The sequence below is a fragment of the Coloeus monedula genome (genome assembly GCF_965178545.1).
Source record: "Coloeus monedula genome assembly, chromosome: 3".
Classification (NCBI taxonomy): domain Eukaryota; kingdom Metazoa; phylum Chordata; class Aves; order Passeriformes; family Corvidae; genus Coloeus; species Coloeus monedula.
In genome coordinates this window covers 15,582,936-15,602,959 of record NC_138783.1, presented here as the reverse complement: position 1 = coordinate 15,602,959, position 20,024 = coordinate 15,582,936, and the positions used below count along the sequence as shown (strand labels likewise).

The 20,024-nt window shown below is 38.2% G+C and overlaps 1 protein-coding gene across 4 annotated transcripts in view; it reads left to right on the top strand.

Moving 5' to 3' along the window:
• APP (amyloid beta precursor protein) overlaps positions 1 to 20,024 on the top strand; it is a 222,561-nt gene that overhangs the window by 165,059 nt on the left and 37,478 nt on the right. For all 4 annotated transcript variants that reach the window (XM_082279368.1, XM_082279367.1, XM_082279366.1 and 1 more), the window contains 2 exons: positions 6,803 to 6,931; positions 8,997 to 9,096. In XM_082279368.1, coding sequence (XP_082135494.1) covers positions 6,803 to 6,931; positions 8,997 to 9,096 — 229 coding nt within the window. The remainder of the gene's footprint in view (positions 1 to 6,802; positions 6,932 to 8,996; positions 9,097 to 20,024) is intronic.

Sequence of the window (20,024 nt, the reverse complement as noted above, 5' to 3'; positions counted from 1 at the left end):
TGAAATTGCATAGTTTCAGGGTCTACAAGAAAATAAATTCAAGCAAAACCAAATATTTGTACTCTTGTTCTGTTCTCAGAAGCACTGTCATGCAGGCTGCCCAGAAACTCAAAATTTGATCCTCATTCTTGATTCCTGATGCAGCTTAGCTCTGCTGCTGTAGTTCACTGCCTTTGGGGTGCAGCTGTTCAGTATCCAGTGTCAAAATACTGTATTGTTTCATCCTGCTTGATGGGCTTACTACAGGAGAGGAGGATTAGTAGCAGCTGGAAGCAATATGCCTCTAGTTTTTAAAACAGCTGGAAGTTTTCCCCTTCATTTTGTATGTTAAATAGGGGAATTCAAATCCGTCATTCTCTGTGAGCAGATTAATTCTGTAATGTGCTTGTATTCCCTCTTTCAAGAGCATGTCAAATTTTTGTGGATTATGTCTCCCTTTTTAATCTTTGTTGGTAAGAGAGGCGCATTATCCGTGGGAAGCTGGTGATGGGTGACAAAGACAAGCAGAAAAGAAAATTGATGAAATAAAGTGTTTCAGGAGAGGGAAACATACAGGAAAACTTTGAAAGGTAATTAATTAACCTCTTTACTTTGTGCATAGATTAAAGTTAGCATGTAATCCTTAAAATCAGTTTAAAATGCTTCTCTTCTAATTCAGCACTATTTTACTGAAATGTAAATTCTTGCTGAGAAGAGCAGGATCATTAAGATCAACCCTAGCATGTACATTAATCCATCTGGCTTTTTTCCCCATGTTTTCTTCAGGATTTACTCTGTTACCTTTTATGCTTAGGAGTGTAGTGTCTGTTCACAGAGAGAGCACAGCACGGGTTGAAACTAGTCAGGTTTGGCTATTTGGACAGGGAAGAGGAATCTGCAGGGGGGTCCATGCTCAATGCCTCAGTGTTTGGGAAGCTTAAAGCATTTCCTGAGTCTAAGCAGGTTGCTGTGGAAATATGCAGTTGGAAGCAAGCCAAAATGTTGCTGCTGAATTGGTGATAAAATCCTCCTCTGCAGCAGGAAACAACAGTCCAGCTCTAATACTCCACCCTTTAACTCTGCTCCTCCAAACCCATAAACTTCCAGCTGTGGAATTCTTCACATATAGTTAATTTTGAAGGCTTTTTGTGAAATAGTATGGATTTCAGCTCTGTTTTTATACAAAGTCAGATTTCAAGAAATGTGATCACCTAATTCCATTTTCCAGTGCCTTCTAAAGCTCTTGTGTGAATAAATCCAGAGTGTCTTGTTTTAAACCCTGGCAGGTTCATTATATCTAGAATTAAGAGTTTTAAAATAGTGAGCAGAACCAAAATTTGTCTTAATTTGTCGAAGTTCAGTAAGTTGAAACACTTAAAAACAAATAATGAGATTGAGTCAAATAGTTTTCATTTTATTTGGCCCCTGGAGGTGTCCTTGAGAGGGGAGGCAAATGTAAGTCTTTGGCACCATTATCGCCATGTGATTTTGATGTGTGAGATAACACGTTTTGTTACAAATTAGCAGAAATTATGAAGGCATCTTTAACTCCACAGGACAGGTATCTGTATGCGGATTTATTTGTCTTGCCCATGAGTAAGTGTTGCATTCATCCTGTCCAACTTTTCTTGAATGTTTCTAAAATGAGCTGCTTCTCCTTGATGAAACATGACCTGCAAGTTAATAATGAAGCAAGTGAAATATGTACTGAATATGGTACACAAGGTATTCAGAACAGTGAATGAAAAGAAGCAATTGTTGCACATTCCAAGAGTAGTAATTGGAAGGGACTGATGATTGATTTTTCTCTAAAGGCAAGATTAGATAGCACAACACAGCATTGTGAAAGTTTCCTGTCTGATTTGGAGTGAATTTTGATCAAAATGACAAGCCAGCTCAGAATTTCCCATGAAGTTCCATGGCACAAAGCCAGGAAGTTGTATTTTCAACACACAGAAGTGCTTTATTATGGTTTTTATGTGGTTTCTCTGTAGTAAGTATTTTGGATTTCCACAAAGAGATTTTTTTTTTTTCATGAGGATAGATTTTAGCCATGCAAACTACACTTGATATTTCCATTTTCCAAGCCCAATGAAACTGCACTGTTTCATCACTCCCTTAAAATCTGAAATAGCAGATTAGGATCAGTATAGAGATCATGGTGGGGGGACATCTGCATGTTTATATGTATTTATGTGTGTGTGTTTATATATAAACTTGCTAGAAACTGGATTGTGGGCATTTTAGATCTCATATGCAAGACCACAGAATCATCTTCCAAATAAGAGACAAGGCATATTCTCTACAGCTGTAGGTAGAACATTAGTTCTTAATGGCACATTGTCACCCTGGGTAGCCTATGTAGCCCACATACATTGTCTGTGAACCTGTCTACTTTGTACCAAACGTATTGAATGCATGCAAGTCCCCATGTACTCAGGAAAGCTATATAAAATAGTACTTTGACAACATTCTCCAGAATAAACAGGATTTTAAACTAATAGCTATAAAATACCTGAAGACATGAGCACATCTGTTGGATGGTCACAGTAGCTTGTAAGAAGGAGTACAATCAATCTGTACTCAGTTGTAGATAAAAACAGTTTTTTGAATCTGCGGGAAGGGGGAGCTTTGGAATGAGTTTGATGGGAGCAAACGATGTTAGAGTATGTGCTTAAAATAGCTGGTAGGTTCACATCTTATTAGGTGTGTCTTTTTTGCTGCGTTTGCCTGAACAGTGAGTGTGTGCCATGGGACTGTGGATTTAAGCTTCCTACCAGCCAGTCCAGAGTTTTGGAGTACACAGTAGCCATATTATTCCTAACTAATGAGCATAGTTAATGAAATAAAATGTATTCAGAATTTGGTGCTGGATCCTGTTGCCTAGGAAGTCACTAGCCATTCTTGTCACTGCCTAAATGACAGTCACCAATGTCATCAGTAGTATCCTGGTTGCCTTCAGAGGAAGACCAAAACAAAAAAAAAAAAAGGAAACAAGCCAACAAAACAGGTACAGATCACTGAAAATAGTGGAATTATTTCATGAGGCTTAGGTAGCCACTGGTGGCTGATCCAAGTTATTCTGTGAGATGTTTTTTACTAAGACAGTTACAGACATAAACATGCACAGTTTTCCCTGACAAAACACATAGCAGAATTTCAAGTGTTAGACCCAGAATTTTTTAAAGAACTTTGGTGGTTGGTACATTATTTAAGAAGAGCAAGAGGTGCCAAGCTGGCCCAAAGATGTGTCAGCCACTTGTTCTTCTGTCATAGACATGTCAGAGCTGAGGCCTTGGAAACTTAATTTAGCTGATAATAGAACCACTTTGATTTATAATTTAGTCTGAAGATTCCTGCCTAGGGTCGAAGTAATAGACAGCTGTGGATATAATGGCATCAGACACAGGGTCTGGGTGCATCTCCTCAGCCTGTGGTGCCTTTCCCTATCTCTGTGCTTGACCTAGACCATTTCTTGTGGCCCCTCTAGTCTACCATCACAGGAGTTCATATCACTACTTCGTGTATTAGATTTGGGTGTGAATCCTGCTGAAAGTGTTACCAAAAATCAGGAAAAATAAAAACTCCTTAACACTAGCGTAGCATTAAGAAGCAAGCATTCTTTATTCAGCCAGATGCATGAGGGGATATCTCCTCCTAAATTGTGCATGCTGAGTACTGTTTAGATACTATATTTTACATACATATTCATAGGTTTTCCTAGAAGAAACATGTATGTGATAGTGATTTCCTCGAAATGTCGTAACTGGGCTTGTTGCTTTCCAGTTCTTCTTCCTACGGAATACGCATTTTGCAATTCCGTAGGCCAGTGGTTTTTGAAGAATGAGCATTGTATTAACCCACCAGTTGCAAACAATTTTTAATCTGGCAACGGAAGTACTTCTGCAAAAAGTGGCTGTATGTGTGGGGCTTTTAAGTAGAATCAGTTCACTCAATAATGACATTTGAAAGAAAATGGGTATGAAGTACAATGCAGAAGGTGGGACTTGAGGTGAACTGCTTTTGCTGATGCAGAAATTTGTCAAAACTCTGCAAGAAGTAAGTCTACTGCTTTCTGCATCAAGAAGAAAATTATCAATTAATTTTTTAAGTTTGTTTTTTCAGTCTAAGTTATATTCAACTGTAGAACATGGTCCTCATTTATGGTGGGTGCCACACTGCGGTATGCAAAGCCCAGTGAAGAGCTGTCATTGTTCATCACCAAATCTAGCAGTTTTGCCTCCAGCCACAGCCCTGAAACCATGAGGCAGAAGCGCTGCAAAGTAGTTGGGCAAGTTGGAGGTCTGACCTGATCCAGTGTAGCTGGGACTTCCAGAAGGGACGAAGAGCTGGTTTAGTTCGTGTCAGATGTTCAAGAGATACCACCACCTTTTGGGGATTTTTGATGCATGTGGAAATGACCTACTATATTACCGTAAGAGCTGGGGCAGGGCATGTTTCCTAAAGGTCACAAAAAAGACATTTTTGGCAATAAAAAGTCTATGTGGTAAGTCTTCTAATCCATTTCAACTTCTACATCACGGGATCTTGGGTACATATGTATCTCAGGTCTCAGCATTCCATTCAGGGAATCCTGTTCTTTCCATAGATGCCTACATACACCCTGGGAGCTTGCGTGTAGTGCAATAATGCCCTGCTGACCAGGAAAGCCTTGTGTGCCTGTGCCAGGTGATTCAGTGCTTCACAAGGACATCTTAGCTCTGGATCACCTGTTGTTGAAGCAATGTCACATGCTTTTAGGCCATGTGAGATCACCAGCAGGGCTGAAGCATGCATATGGATGGTTTTAAAACCAAAACACTGAAACTCCCTAGGATTGTATTCCTACACACAGTGAGTTTGTAGTGGATTTTTGGGGTGTTTTTCCTGCTTGAGAAAAAGCAGTCTCTGCCCTTCTAAGGAAACACCTTGCATTAAATATTCTTTAATTGTCCTAAACTTGAATTATGGATTTCTGCTGCCATGACAGGAAGATTTCTTGGTCAGACATGCTGGAGGAACACATTTCCATTTCTCCTTTATAGTGATATGTTTGGGACATTTGTCAGTGTTAGAAAAGGCACAGAAAGTGGACTGCCAATGTACCCAAGTGACTACTACTGCTGTCAGTGGTATTTGTTAGGTATTTTCAATATTGTTGTCTTATTAACAAGTCTACTTGTAAAGTCTCATTCACACATTCCAGTGAATACACACACACTATGGGAAAACAAAAGTTATTCCCTTCTGGTTTTAGACATGATACTTAACATGGAATATCTCTTAAAAAAAAAATTAAAATGAAACCTTTTCTGTCTAGTCTACCTTAGTCTGTTACCTTGATGTGTCTTGGGGGCAAGAAAAGTTGAATTATCAGGAAAGATAGCTAAATTTTCTGTCTTCAAAATTTTCTTGTTGTTAAACTTTCTGGTCTCCTAGCATTCATTTCGATAAAGCTTTGCAGTTGACATTTCAGTTGTTTCACCGTTACCACAAAGTTGTGAGGATTACTCACTTTCCAGTATTTGTCCACAGTTTCTTGCAATTCGTCTGAGAGTATTTGGCTTTGGGGACTTGGAGTTATTTTCCTCATAAATGAATTTTCAGCAATGGGGACACTAAGTTTAATTCTTTGGCAGGAAATGGCTTCACATTTCTCTGTTTCTGTCTGACATATATTCTCCAAATAACCTTTGGTTTACTTTCCTCAGACATTTTTGAATCTGTTCCTTCTCTTATACTGAAGAGATTCTGAAATCTTTGGACTCCATATCTTAGTATTCATCTCTCGTGTAAATGTTAAATCAGTTTAGGCTCTATATTTGTCCATGAATCTAAGCCTTCTTAAAACTTCACCTTCACCCACAGTTCTTTCTGCTTTGGAAAGCTGTGCACAGAGCTTCTGACACTTATTTTATCACTTCCACACCTTCTTCCCTGTGTCACTGTCAGTGCCTAGACAAGCTGCTCATTCTTTAATCTGCTGCACAGTAAGGTCACCTTTCTATTCCTTCTCACTGCTCAGCAGCTTCAGGTAGGATGCACAAGCACAGTTCCACAAGCGAGAATGGAGGGAAGGCAAGTGAATTTCCAGTATCCATCATAATCTCAGAGTTAAAAATGGATATCTTAGCTGGATGCTGAAGAACACTTCCTGTTTTGGCAGTGTATTATTGTGCAGAGCAGGAAAGTACACAAGAATACATGTCTTAGCTTTCAGTGCTCTGCCATCACTATGTATATTTTCAAGTTCCCTTCAGCTGCTGATCTTTTCTTTGTATTCAATTATGTGTCTGAAGGTGCATATCTAATAGGTTTTACTAATTAAAATTACTTGCAATAGACTTAATATTTTTACAAAATCTGGCATCTAAGCTGAGAAACTGCAGAAGACTGGGCACATGTCTCTTTTTTCTTATGGGTTTTTAGTCAGTTACATGTTCTGCATGTGTATGTTCTGTACCTCAGTTCAGTGGTTCTTTTCCTCTTTGTTTTCTCCTCTGGTCGAGTAGCAATAGTGGCAGGGCAGGAATATTGTGAATTTTTTTTTCCTTAAGTTTTGCAGTCAAGTCTGGGGATTGATTATTCATAGGAACATAGAAAATCTGAACACTCTCCTCAGGAACATTACCTACTGTCTACAGCTACTATTTAATGGTGCATCCTGATGGTGTTCAGTTGAGTGGATGTTCCTTATAGAAGTCAGACCTGCCTTCAGAAGATAGCACCAATGGCTTTTGGCTTGGGACACATCTCCAGCTCAAGAAATGATACCATGTGCCATTCTCAACTGATGGTTTTTTCTTCTTTTTCTTCCCTGTAGCCTCGTCACGTATTCAACATGCTGAAGAAGTATGTGCGTGCTGAACAGAAAGACAGACAGCACACTCTCAAACACTTTGAACACGTCCGCATGGTAGACCCAAAGAAAGCTGCCCAAATCAGATCTCAGGTAATCCCCACTGATGGTTAGTGAGGTTGTCTTAGTTCATAACTATTGTGAAATTTCTGTCAACCTATTTTTTTAAAAAATACTGAACTGTCTGTGGACAGCTTTAAATGCAATCAAAAATAATCTGCTTTCCATCAGAAGATTTAAGCAAAGTGATATAGTAGTGTGGGTATGATTTTTCTTCTGAGAACTAAAAACAGGTTTTCTATCTGTCTGGACAGTGAGTCAGTCATGGACAAGTCCTGAGGAGCCTTCCAGATCATTAATGCTGAGAGTCTTTGTTAGTGCTTTGGTAAATAATACCTCTGGGAAAACATCAGTATTAGATTGAACAACAACACATGGTTGTGCTTCCCTCAGCTGGCAGAACCAGAAGAGGTGTAGCCATCTGACTGCAACCAACCTTTCTGTAGTCATTGCAGAGGCACTTGTCTATAAATGTGATTAGTGTGATGCACTTGAGTTTAATATGTTCTTTTAAAATAGTGTAGTTCATGGCATTTAACTGCTGAATGTTACTATAGTCCTCAATGCATACGTTTTGGACCAGCTTTTATCTTGCCTTCATAAATCATAGAGGGTAAGAAAGCAAAAAGAAAACACCCAAGATTGAAGATGTAGCTGGCTTTCAAAACAGCAATTAAAATTGGAGTCACAATGGATAGACTGTAAAAACAGTGTACTGGAATCTGTGGAGTCTGCTGCTGTTCCCTCTATAGGATTCAATGGCAGGCACTGTTCCAGCCACAGTTTTTGAATTGACTGACATCACTAAAAGAAAAATCAAAACCATGTACCTCCCTGGATGGCAGATTAGATTTTCAAACACCTATTTCTGCCAAATGTGTACATTGAGATCATGCTGTCTTGAAATTGCTGGAGTGAGAAATGCACTCTTCTAAGTCTTCTGCAGTGACTGTTGTCTTTGCCTTGCCTTAAGCAGCTAACATGACTTTTTTTTTTCCAAGTCACTGATTATTTAACAACAAAAATCAGTGGAATTTTGCAGAGTGCAGGTTGTGTAGCAGCACTGTAAAGAATAGAAACAAACATATAAATACAAGAAGTGCAGTGTATTACCTAACGTGTCATTGTAGGAGTGAGTATTGATACAGGATCTTTGCATCTTGAATTGGTCAGAAGGTTGGGGAAACGTAGCCTGGAAGTTCTGTTTGTGAAATGTTTTTCAGTGGTAAATGGAAAACAAAATATTTTGTCCAAAAGCATAAATATTTTATTTGGATTTGAAGAAATCATGGTGGTGTTTCATTAAGATTGCTGTCTGCAAGTCATTTTACTTGTTAGGCCTAATTATCCTGTCAGTCTTTTAAGTCTTTCAAGATGCACCTCAATTTCTCCTTCTACTGAAGAAAGGTGATATTTGTGAAGAGTACCCTGGGGGAGCACAGGTCATGTGATGTCATAACTCAACCCATAACAATGTGCAGGCATTGAGGCAAAAGAGCTGTAGTCATATGAGAGGATGCAGTAATGCTTCTGGGTGGAAATATTTTTTTTGCAGCTGAAAATATTGGCAAATATTTTACAAACCTGTTTTTTTTTCTTCTTCTTTGGAGAGCTGTTTCTTTTTGCAGTATTTGGATTAAAAAATAAATGAATCAATAAATAAATAAATAAAACCAAACACCTGAAACATTCTGATGCAGTAATCACTGTGCCTCATTTGGTTTACGTGTTATGTGAAAAACTTATGAGTATGGGCAAATGTAAATGTTGCTGAAAGAAGAATGAGGCTGTGGATTTTTGCCACAATAGCTGCTTGTGTGCATGTTCTGCCCCCCAGCAAATGTAAACCCCTACTTTAAATTACTGCATTTCCATAGGATTTCAGGTGGTTGCTATGGAAGAGCATCTAGAACGCTATTTTTGTAGCAACTGTAGGGGAGAGGTGAATTTTGTGATGGGTTTGATAATTTTGGTACATAGAACATTCTGAAATCTTATACCTGCACAAGTGAAAACTGTCTTGTTTCCTATAACCTATAAAATTTGTGATAATGTCAAATTATCCATAGTATTCCTTCAAATACTTTTGTTTCCGTAGGTTATGACACATCTCCGTGTGATATATGAACGCATGAACCAGTCTCTCTCCTTCCTCTATAATGTGCCTGCTGTGGCAGAGGAGATCCAGGATGAAGTTGGTATGCAAACTACTAATTAAGAAAAAGACATATATTTCTGTGATGAGAAATTATCACCAAAAGCAAAAATACATCATCTTACTTTTCCTATTGATACACTACCTCAGCTGAAAAATAGAAGAGTAAACCTGCCAATGTTCTTAAATTTTGAATTAACTTATAATGAACCCTTGGAAGACAAATCCTGAATAACCCATGCAGTGGCATCATCATATTGTTGTCTTCCCTGAAATATGTTAATTGACATTTGGAGTCTTCCATGCTATAGGGATGCAGCAATTGACAATGAGATTTAGCAAATCCTGTCCTTTGGATATTTAATTTACATGGTAAGTATTTACATGATATAGACAGTTTGGAAATCCCTCAGCTAAAAAACTGGCTGCAGAACCAGGCATCTGAGAAAAGTGTCGGTATCAACTTGGCAGTATCCTAGTGGTCACACACTTAGTTCTTGATTAGTTATCAAATTGATATCTCTGCTCCTCCCATTTTTTCCAGCATACAAGCTGGACTGTGGATGAATCAGGTAGCAACAGTCTCATGTTTGCCTCTTTCCTGAGAGCTGTAATGGCAGATAGCTGTGAGGGAGACTGGCCTTTCCTTCCATCGAGATTCCTGCGCTTGGCTATGGCATTGCGGCAGCACAGAGATCTCCAGCACAGCACTCAGACTCTGCTGTGTGCTGCTATTCCAGCAAGGCAACTGCACGCAGTTTTGGACATCAGGTTGCTAACGTGTGTCTTCAGGAAAAGTAACACATGGTTAAATGTAAAGGCTAGAGATGGGACAGTTGGTTTTGGAGCAGCTTTTTTCAAAAGTTGTAATACTCTGCCAAATGGCAGTTAATGCATTAGTTTCACTAATACACTACTAACCAACTAAATAAGTCACTGATTTCTTCAAAACACAAGGGAGGGATGCATGCCACTGCAATAAGGATTAGGATGCATTTAGGACACAGGAGGGCATGGACAAGGAGTAGTGGTGGATTCATTTGCCCAAAGTATAAGTTACAATGGAGATGTGCTTCTGCTTGAGACAGCTGGAGATGAGATCAAGAAATTGTGGAAGGGATTGGGAGGCAGCCAGAAAATAACTGGTTAGTAATTGTCCTTAACCATGTGTTTCAATGCTCCACAATTATAAGCACAATCAACAGTCTCAGTCTGTGGGTGTAGAGTCATTCAGGGAGGAACAACATCTTATTGATAATTTGAAAGCATATCATTTCTGTAGAAAGATGTCAATACTGTCAGGTCTTTGAGATGCTCAGTTATTTTTCTTTATGCGCTGCTATCATTCTCTTGGGGTTTTTGCATAAAATTTAAATTTCTTCTCTTCTTGGTAATGTTAATGCTTGTTGCTGAGGACATTCTTGTAAATTTGTTCTCCTTTCTAAGTATTAAAATGGAACAAGAATTTCAGAATCATCTTTGATGTGACATGAGACCAAAAGTCTATTAACTGCTGAGTGGTCTACAAGAATCTGACTCCTAATCTCAAATGTAGTAGTAATTTTTAGGGGGCAAAAAGAGACTAAAATTGGTCATGTACTATTTCCTAGTAAGTTGAGAGCAGCTAAGAAATCACAAAGAAAATGTCTGTCACAGTCTCTTGAGTCGTTTTTCCTTACCTTGATTTTTTTTTTTTTTTTTTTTTTTTTTTTTTTTTTTTTTTTGGTTTAGGTTGTGCTAAAAACTATTCAAAGCATTGCAAAGTTTAAAGCAATTTAAACTAAGTTCTCATAACTGGGAGTTACTAAGCAGCACAAATTAAAGTACTATCTTTTCTGGGTAAAATATCAGATCTAGATAAAATAGTTTTCCATAATGAAATGTCTTTCAGTATCAACATGCTTCTTGTTGCTAATATTGTCTCTATACTTTGTTTTACATGTTGGTTTTAATGAAAGTTTGTGGAGGTCATTCCCATCTGTTCAAGGAGATGTATGCTTCTAGCTTTGAGCACTGATCAGCCTGTTTCAAATTCTGTTCTGAAATTACTGGATTTCTTAGTCTCTGTACTCTTCTTAAACCCATGGAAAAGGACATTATTACAACTACAGAATCTGTGGAGAAGTAAACTTCTAAGAAAACTTCACTTTGTAGCATTCCCAAGAAGTACTACAACCCTCATTAAAAAGACAAATGTTTCATTAAATACCTTTTGTTGCAACCATTAACTTAGAAATTCTGAGTCAGTAGAAAATTTGAAAAATAAACAAGCTAAGAACATCTCACACACAGAATGTCTGAATAATAAATTAGATATAAGGAGATATGTTTGAAAATAGTTTTAGTTCATTTTCTTTGTTCATTATAGTTTTAGCTTCTAGTTCCACTCTGCTGCAGAGTTCTTAAGGTACAGTTTTTACCTTGAGGAATGGATAATCTTTGCTTTAGACAACAGAGCTCTGACAAAGGTAGTTTTTTCCCAAAATCGAACAAGTAGCTCTATGAGCAGCAATATAAACGAGATCTAGATTGCTGTGAATTTGTACCATGGGTTTAATTCTTCTTATGTCTACTATTGTGCTGGTTTTCACTCAATTTTTCTCATTGCTAGAAATATTATGACCTATTTTTTCACAGTTGATCAGATAAATCAGTCTAGCATTTGGACATTTGAAGTTTCCTTAAAATACAGACTTTTGTTTGAAGTTCCTGCCTTAAAAGGCAGGCTTACAGCCATTGTTTTAGTGTGCGGAATCCAAAAATAAAAATCCAGTTTCTATGCTTAAAAAGGGCTTTTATGCCTTTTAAGAGCAGCCTTTTCTTGTTATTTTCATAAGTCCAGCAAAGATGGTGTCAGGAATTTAGGGTAAAATTGAAAAGAGTTCTAGTCCTTACCTGCAGATATCCATCATCAGCTGATGTCCACTGGCTTTAACAATGGGTGTCACAGGAGCATATAGATAGTTAGAAGACTCACAGCACTCCAGAGGGTAGAAAACAGCACTTAATTTAAGTGAGGGCTTTCTTCCTAAGCATTTGACTAATTTGTGATGTGCAAATGCCCCATTAGGGTTTCAGGCATCATAATGTAGCAGCAAATTCCAGATGTGTGAGGAAGGATATTGCTGGCTGTCTCTTGTTCATGTTGGGGCAGGGGAAAAAGAGCCAGTCTGAGAGCTTCAGAAAGAGGTCACCTGACCACGGCTGTTCTGACAAAGTTTGGAAAGAATAAGCAGGTCATTTGGGTAGGAGACTCTTTGGCATTCTGTCTGCAAATGATTTATCAAGGGGCCGTGATGCAAATGTGCTAAAAACCAGGTCACTCTTGGCAATTGATGCAGTTCTTGGTGATTAATGGAGTTTCTTATGAGCAGGAGTATGCTCCATGAATAGGAGAGTGGCACAAAAAAAAAATCTGAGAAGATAATTTGCCCTCCTAGGTATTTGTACTCACCTTTTCCCTCTGAAAAATCTCATATACTATTTAATATGTATGGAAACCCAGAAAAAGCAATAGCAGACTTTAAGAGAAATCAGCAGTTCCTTTGAGCACATCCTGCTTTAAATCCTTATTTGATTAGATTGCTTATCCATGTATGTAAAAGGCAATTTATTGCAGATAGTGGCACAGCAGGCACAGCTTCTGAATCAGAAACTATGTCAGAGATTTGTGGATCAGTCACATGGGCAGGCAGTGATCTGAATTTTTAATTCTGTCTTTGCTACTTGTTTCCAAACCGATGTTCTCAGCTTCAGCTTTTCTAGCCCACCACTGAGGAAATATAAAGCATTGTAGTAATACCACAGCAGTATGGTATGCTCAGAAGCATTCAGTTATGAGCAATAAGTAGAAGAATATTATTTCATCTGACCCCTGACAAACAAAATCAAACTATTGTTATGTTATTACTCAGTTCCACTCTGCCTGTCCTGTTCTTTTGCAGCATGTTCCGGATGCCACACCCACATTACGTGCCTGGAAGAGAAGGCAAACCCAGGCTGACCCCAGATCAGTGCCTGCTTTCACATATATGTAGTGTGCTGTGGGTCATGTGCTATTTTAAGCATTTGTGTGCTCCAGCTTAGCATGACAAAATTTGAAACGAGACATTTGCCTCTCAACATTTGCCTTGCAACTTCCTTTGAAGATTTTTTTAAGTGTTTTTAGAAACAGGACAAGCTGCAGACTTAAGATGTCTGACAACTTCCTTTCTTTTAACACTTCCTCTTTAATCATCAGGCCCAATACCTGTCTTGAGGGCAAAGTTAGCGCTACCTCAGCTGGTTCTGGTCTTTCAGCATTTATTAAACTAAATTTTGATTCCTTGTTTATAGCTTGTAATTTTGACCTGTAGTCAATCCACAGCCTTGCTGCATTTCTTGCCCTGAGTTGAATTAGGATGCTGTTCCAAATAATTCTGTGGTATCCTTCTTAAGAGGTTTAAAGGCATTAGTTTCTTTCCGCGGGCTGACAGTTGAAAACCGCAGCCAGGGTGGCTTGGGGACTGATACTGCAAAACCAAAACATGCTCCTGAAGGCTTTGCAAAAGGAAATTCTATGTCTTGTCTTGTTTGGTGTCATTCGTTTTGTGATTGTTTTCTTCATCCTCTCCCTTAAAATGCTATGTTTTGAATACATAATTAGTAATGTCTTTCAGACTGCAATGGGACTTCTCAGTATCTTGTTTTTCTGTAACTCTTCCTTGTCCTTCTGTCTTAAAATTGCCTGATGGGAAGAATTCCACCTTCAAAAATGTTTAATATTTTGAAGCAATACTTAGGATTTCTGAACCTTTATTTGAAGTTGGGTTGCCATATCAAGGTATCAGAATAATAAAGGGAAGTTGACATACATTGGCTGATGATTAAAGAGAAAAACAACACTTGGAAAAAAAAAAAGCTCAAGAGTGTGTATGCATATGTATATGAATTAGTCAGATGCTTTAAAAAAAAAGTCCTTGGGCGGAAAAGGTCTTAATTGCTCATCAGGCACTCCACCTGGGCCATATGTCAATATTTAAGCATACAAAATCTATCTCAATGTTGCTGTGGAAAGTTTAACACAGAATTCATTTGCTTTTGTGGAAGAACTCTTCTGTTTTTAACCACTGATGCAGCAATATAGAATCCTAACAAGTCATCTTTTCAACTGAATGCCATAGGCCTCCAAGGGAGAATATTAAAGGTGTATAACCACCTCACAGAAAATTCAAAATTTTCTTTGAAAAGCTAAGTTTACTGGATACACATAAATATGTCAAATCAATTATGGGGAGAAAGCACAGGCACAGTTAGTACTAGAAGTCACTTCAGGGTACCTGTGCAAATACACATTCTCTGAAGGCTGCTTTTGACTGCTTGTTCCAGTTGCATTATATGTATCGGCACAATGGGCAGAGCAGAAGGGCGGGAACATGGGCTTGTATGATACAGCACAGACACACCAAACAGGCTCTTTAAAACTAGACAACAGGTTTTACAGAACCTTTGGTAAGACCTACATACAACTGTCCTACTTCCAGAAACTCTGTTTAGTTTACTGAGAAATTTCTGTGTCGTGTAGATATCCAACAAATCTCAAGAGAAGACTTGCTGTCACAGAAAAATGTGCTGGTTTTAAAGAGATGAGGGTGGAAATTCAATGCTTCTGCTTTGGCAAAGATGATGCTTCCTTGCATCCAGAACTGAACACTCGCCTACACAGTACTAGTCAAGTGCCTGGGGCAATTTAGAAATGACATTTCCATTGATCTCCAGCATGGCAGAAAGTATAAAACTGAAGAGGAATTGTCCAGCTTTCCTCAGATATGGATTTTTGCTAGTACTGCAACTGCTCGCTCTATTTACATTGTCAGGATGACGCACATTCATCAACTGGTGCAAAACCCAACTGCCTTGAGGATGAGCACCATCATTCCTTATCTTTCTCTATGCCAGTTCGCTGAACATGGTCTGTCCCAGTGCAGATAAATCCTGGAGTGCTAATTCATTCACCTCAACAACACTCTTTTACTTTACCAGAAAAAAAATTAAGGCATTATAAGGACTCTGATGCATGCCATTATAGCATCAATCAGATGCTACCAGTATTTTTGCCTCTAGTTTTAGAGAAAGGCTAGAACTGGTTCCTCTTAAGCAGCCTAGAACTGCCACCTCCACAAACAAAAAGCAATTTTAAGAATTTTCTAGTCTAACGCACTCAAATTGAGTTACAAGGTAATTACTGTTCTTACTTTGTATGAACTACACCATTCTGAATGATCCCATTACAATACCCTTGGAAACCTTTAAACGAGCTTTTGACTGGGAAAAGGATAAATGGCTTCAGGTGGCTTTGGACTGGGGTGGCTTTTTCATCAGGGAAAGATGTGGGACATCTTGTTTTCCAGTTCAGAAATTTAATCAGAATAAAAAGTTAATAAAAGTGACTAAGTTTATTAAAGAGAATATTTTCCTCTGGTTTGAATAATGCTGTTCTGTTTCACTTGCAACTCTGAAAAATCTGGTCTCATGATCTAGGTGTTAGAACTGAAAACTGATAATAATCGTGGACCTGTAATTTATAAACAAAGTATATTTTAAATTTTATGAGCATCTGCTATTTCAGTGAGTATTTAAATTTTTTCACTCTAAATAATTCATCTATTTGCAGGAGAGGTTTAAAGGTGTTGCTTGGTTTTCTTCAGGAGCTGATGGTGAGAGTACTCTGCCCTTCATTAATAGATCCTTCTTGAAGACCTTATTCCGTGTCCTTTCCATTACTGTAGCCTGAAGTATTTTTTCATAGGCAGTTCTCTTTTAATAGCAAGTTGCTATCCACAGTACAGATCCCACAGGAAGTTCATGATCATGAGACCACTCTGAGCAACAGGCTGAGGTTGAGACAGTGTCCACTTAAGAACTCCTTTTGATTCCCCTCTGGAAGAGTCTAGAGCCTACTTGTGCACAATGGAAAAAAAGCATTAAACTTTGAATAATTGTCCAATTATTGGTTGTAGTCTTTCCTATTTTTTCTCATTTGATTGGATACACATGGAAATATAGATTTGATCAGGATTTTCTTCTAAATCACCAGTCAGTTTCTGGTGTCAAGACAATAGACTGGGAAATTCTGTCTTGGAGAGTCTTGTTTTTGCTAGTAGTAGGTTTATAATTGTATGAAAATGTTGTATTTTTAGGAGTGTGTGTATTATTTTAAATTGGAATACTGGATATATTTGATTTTAAAAAGCATTATAAATTAAGATTACCTTATAGCTACAGATTTGCTCTGAATTGATATACTGTTCTTTAGTGTCTTCAGTGAAAAGCCAAAAGCTGAGCACTCACTTTTGAGATGATACAGATAAAACATGTGGTGGTACCACATTTTTTTTTTAAGTCTGCTCTTACTCTTATGAAGCAGAATGGCTTCTCAGCCTTTCTCATTAGTGTTTCCTTCTTGCTTCTAGTGCTACGCTTTAAGGAACTCATATGTTAGTTCATCATGTGCCAAATTTGAGATGTCATTCTTTTTTCTTTTTGATAGATAACAAAAGTCTGAAAACGTCTTCCAGTTGTCCAGCTTTCAGATACGATCTGAGAGCAGGTGACTTTCCGAATGCATAGCTCCAGTCAGAGGGGAGGCTCTGGTTTGGTAAAATGTTGCTCGTTAATGGAAATGTCATTATGCTGAGCTATTGGAGATTTTCTTGATACACTGACTATATGTGTAAATTTTTCATAGATATGTCATCTTAAATCAAGTTCATGACGTCAATGTCCATGAGTACTGAAGCAGCCCAAAACTGTAGGATCACAGATTGTAAAAGAAACAAAGGAATCATCTTAATTTTTACCTGCTGGCAAATTGTGAGTGTCCAGTGAGAATCAGTTACAGACTGTCTACACAAGCTAATATAATTTTATATATAATATATTACAGAGCTAGTGTGTCAGTCTTTGGAATTGTTATCCAGAGGAATTTAAATAGAAGGAGCAAGAAATGGGAAAGAAACGGAAGTGCTAAAGTTGTAATTTTTTTTTAAATTTATTAGAAGCATGTTCTTTTTAGCATGGTTCTAATTATTGCAGCTATTCTCAAGTTCAAATGTATATTTTTTCTGAAGTTAGGTTCTTAGCCAGCAAGGTGATGTCTAAGGCTATGGGATACTTACTCTCTTATTAACTTCTAGAAAAAATCTTTTAGGTCAACTGTTTCGTGATATCTTAAATGTTCACTTTCTGAGAATTTGGAAAAGGCAAATTCCTTTCAACTTACTGAACAAGATTTTCATACACATAAGAAATTTCTGAAATATGGAGGGTTTTGGCTGCTACTTGCTCTTGCCCTAGTGGTGATGTCTCTGAAGGACAGAAAATAAGAACTATGAAATGCTATTTCCCATGGTTCTTGCTCTTTCTGTTTCCCCTTAGCCCTGAGGGAGAGACATAATGCACTGAAGAAGTTTCCAGACAAAAAGACCTGTGGCATAATTTCACAGGCTGACCAGGAGGTGAGAAGAAAGCTTAGATCTGATGGGGTGGTCACGTTTCTCTGTCAGTATGGATCTGAGCACTAAAGGCTGGGATCATTTCCAGTATTTCACAGGAATGATCTACCATAGCATTCCTCCATCATCATCTTCAAAGCACACAGGCAACAAAGTTGCTCCTCCACCCTCCAGTAGGCAGGTCACTTTCAATAAAGTTCTCATCAGAATCTCTCTCTAAATTATATTTGACTTGTACTATACAAATGAATTAGTTCAGTACTGAATACCACAGAACTGTGTTTTGCAGCTTGATAATGTTATAATTATGACTCATAGCAATATGTAACATCATGATCGCACAGTGCTTGATTCAACAAAACATCTTAAAATAACAAAATACTTGAAATTCAGTGGAGCTTCGCTCTTTGTGGTAAGGCACAGGAGGTTTTGCTTTCATATTTACCAGCTTGGGGGAGTTTTGATTCATACAGCTGACAAGATGCAGACACTCAAAGTTAGTTAAAACCTAACATCAGTGCAACTGCTTTAGAAGATAACATGACACATTGAATTAGCCTGTAAAGCAGGCGTACAATTGAAAGCTGCAGCTAAACGTGTTACCTCATACCACATGCGCTGTAATAAATGATTGCGTTGGTATTCTTAGTGAATCCTGTGAATCATGTGCATGATTTAAGCTGCCTTCAGACTGGATTAAGGCAATGTGTGCCAGTGCAAATGAAGCCGTTGCTGTGTCTCAATTGCTCTGCAGTTTTTGCTGTTGAGAAGAACGGGGAGGTTGCTGACACTTCGCAGTTTTGTCATTTTGAAAGCACATGCTCAAAAGCAACTAATTTGGGAAAGACACATGTTCAGTTCAGACCCAGTGGTCACTGATGATAAGTGAGGCAATAAGACTGCATTTGTACAAGTTTATTTGAGCTGGTTCCAAGCCCTTCTTTGTTGGATCAAATATATGTTCTACCATGTAGATGGCAATTTACAAAGGAAGTTTGACGTTGGGTCAAAACTATGGCATATAATTTGGTGGTATTTTAACTAGTGCTAATTAGAGGTGTTTTGGGTGCACTTCATTTCTAATCTGGTTTAAGAAATTGTTTTTTAAAACTTCCACAATTACAATTGCTAATTTTAGAGCTGCTTTTCAAATAAATACAATGATCTTGCACGTAATAGTGATTGCAGAGCTTTTCATCTAGTAGATGGGCTCCTTGAAAACAAAACAAACAAATATTACAGTAAGTTTTGGAAATTTTAAACAATAAACTATGAACTAAATAAAAATTATGGTTTGAAACATAGCTAATGGGTTGCTGGCATTCCAGGACAGCAAGAGAAGCTGTTCCACATGAAATTCGTGTCATCATAGCTGTGCCAGTTAGGGGCTGGGAAGTATGTTCCTGAGTTCAACACTGGAAACAATGTTGTGTGACAGTAAAAGTAGATAAGGTTTCAACATAACATGGGTTTTGCCACTCCAAGACTCCATCAACTTTGTTGGGATTTGTCATGATATCTTTTCTAGCACAGTGCTATTTGCAAAGATTTGGAAATACAGCTGTGGTCTTGGGGCATTATAGACAAATAGCTTCTAACAATCCAGTATCTACCAGAAGATTTTGTAGCAAATTTTATTTCTTTTCTTCAGCTCTTTCTTTGCTTTTGGCTCTGTTTGCCTCTTTGGTGGGATAAGAGAATAGTCTTGAAAGGAGGTTGGAGTGATGTTACACTTTTATCCAGTTCCCCAAACATATTTCACTTCAATTTTTCTAGATGCTGTTGTTGAGGAGTATTGACCCATGAGGAAATGCCTACAGTGCACCCAAGAATTAGTGAAACTTGCTTAGGTGTTATGAGAAATCCAAGAAGCATCTTATTAAAATACTAGAAGTGAGCCTGTCTCTCATCCTGAGAAAAAAAAAGTTTAGGTGCCTGAAGGAGAATTTCAAGTGTCTGGAAGAGAAGCAGCAACTGCGTACCCTCGCACCAAATCCAGAGCTGGTGGGAGGTCTGAGGGCCCAGCTGAGTGTGGGCTTTTCCCAAGGTGATGGTTGCTTTTGAACACATGCTCTCAGAGGGACAAAAAGTTTTGCCATCCACTTTATTTTTCTCAATGGCAAGGCTGAGCAGAATGCTACAAGGAGATAATGGACCAAACAAAAAACTTTTATTATGGGAAGATTCTCAGAGAGCTTTTGTCCTGTTGATGTGAGATGAAATTTTGAGGAGCAACCTAGAATCTCTCTATTTTCAGCACCTAATAATAAGATATTCACAATAAAAATAAAACCCCTGAAACAGTCTTGAATGCACATCCTAGCCTCCAGCTGTGTCTGTACTCCCTGCTCCCTGCTTATTTAGGGAATTGTTGCACAGTGGGGGAATTGAGTTGGCAGCTGCAGAAGGGAGGGAGTACTGTGTCAATGAGTAGATGTACGGCTTTCCATTAGCGTAAGTGATGGTTCAAGTAGCTGTC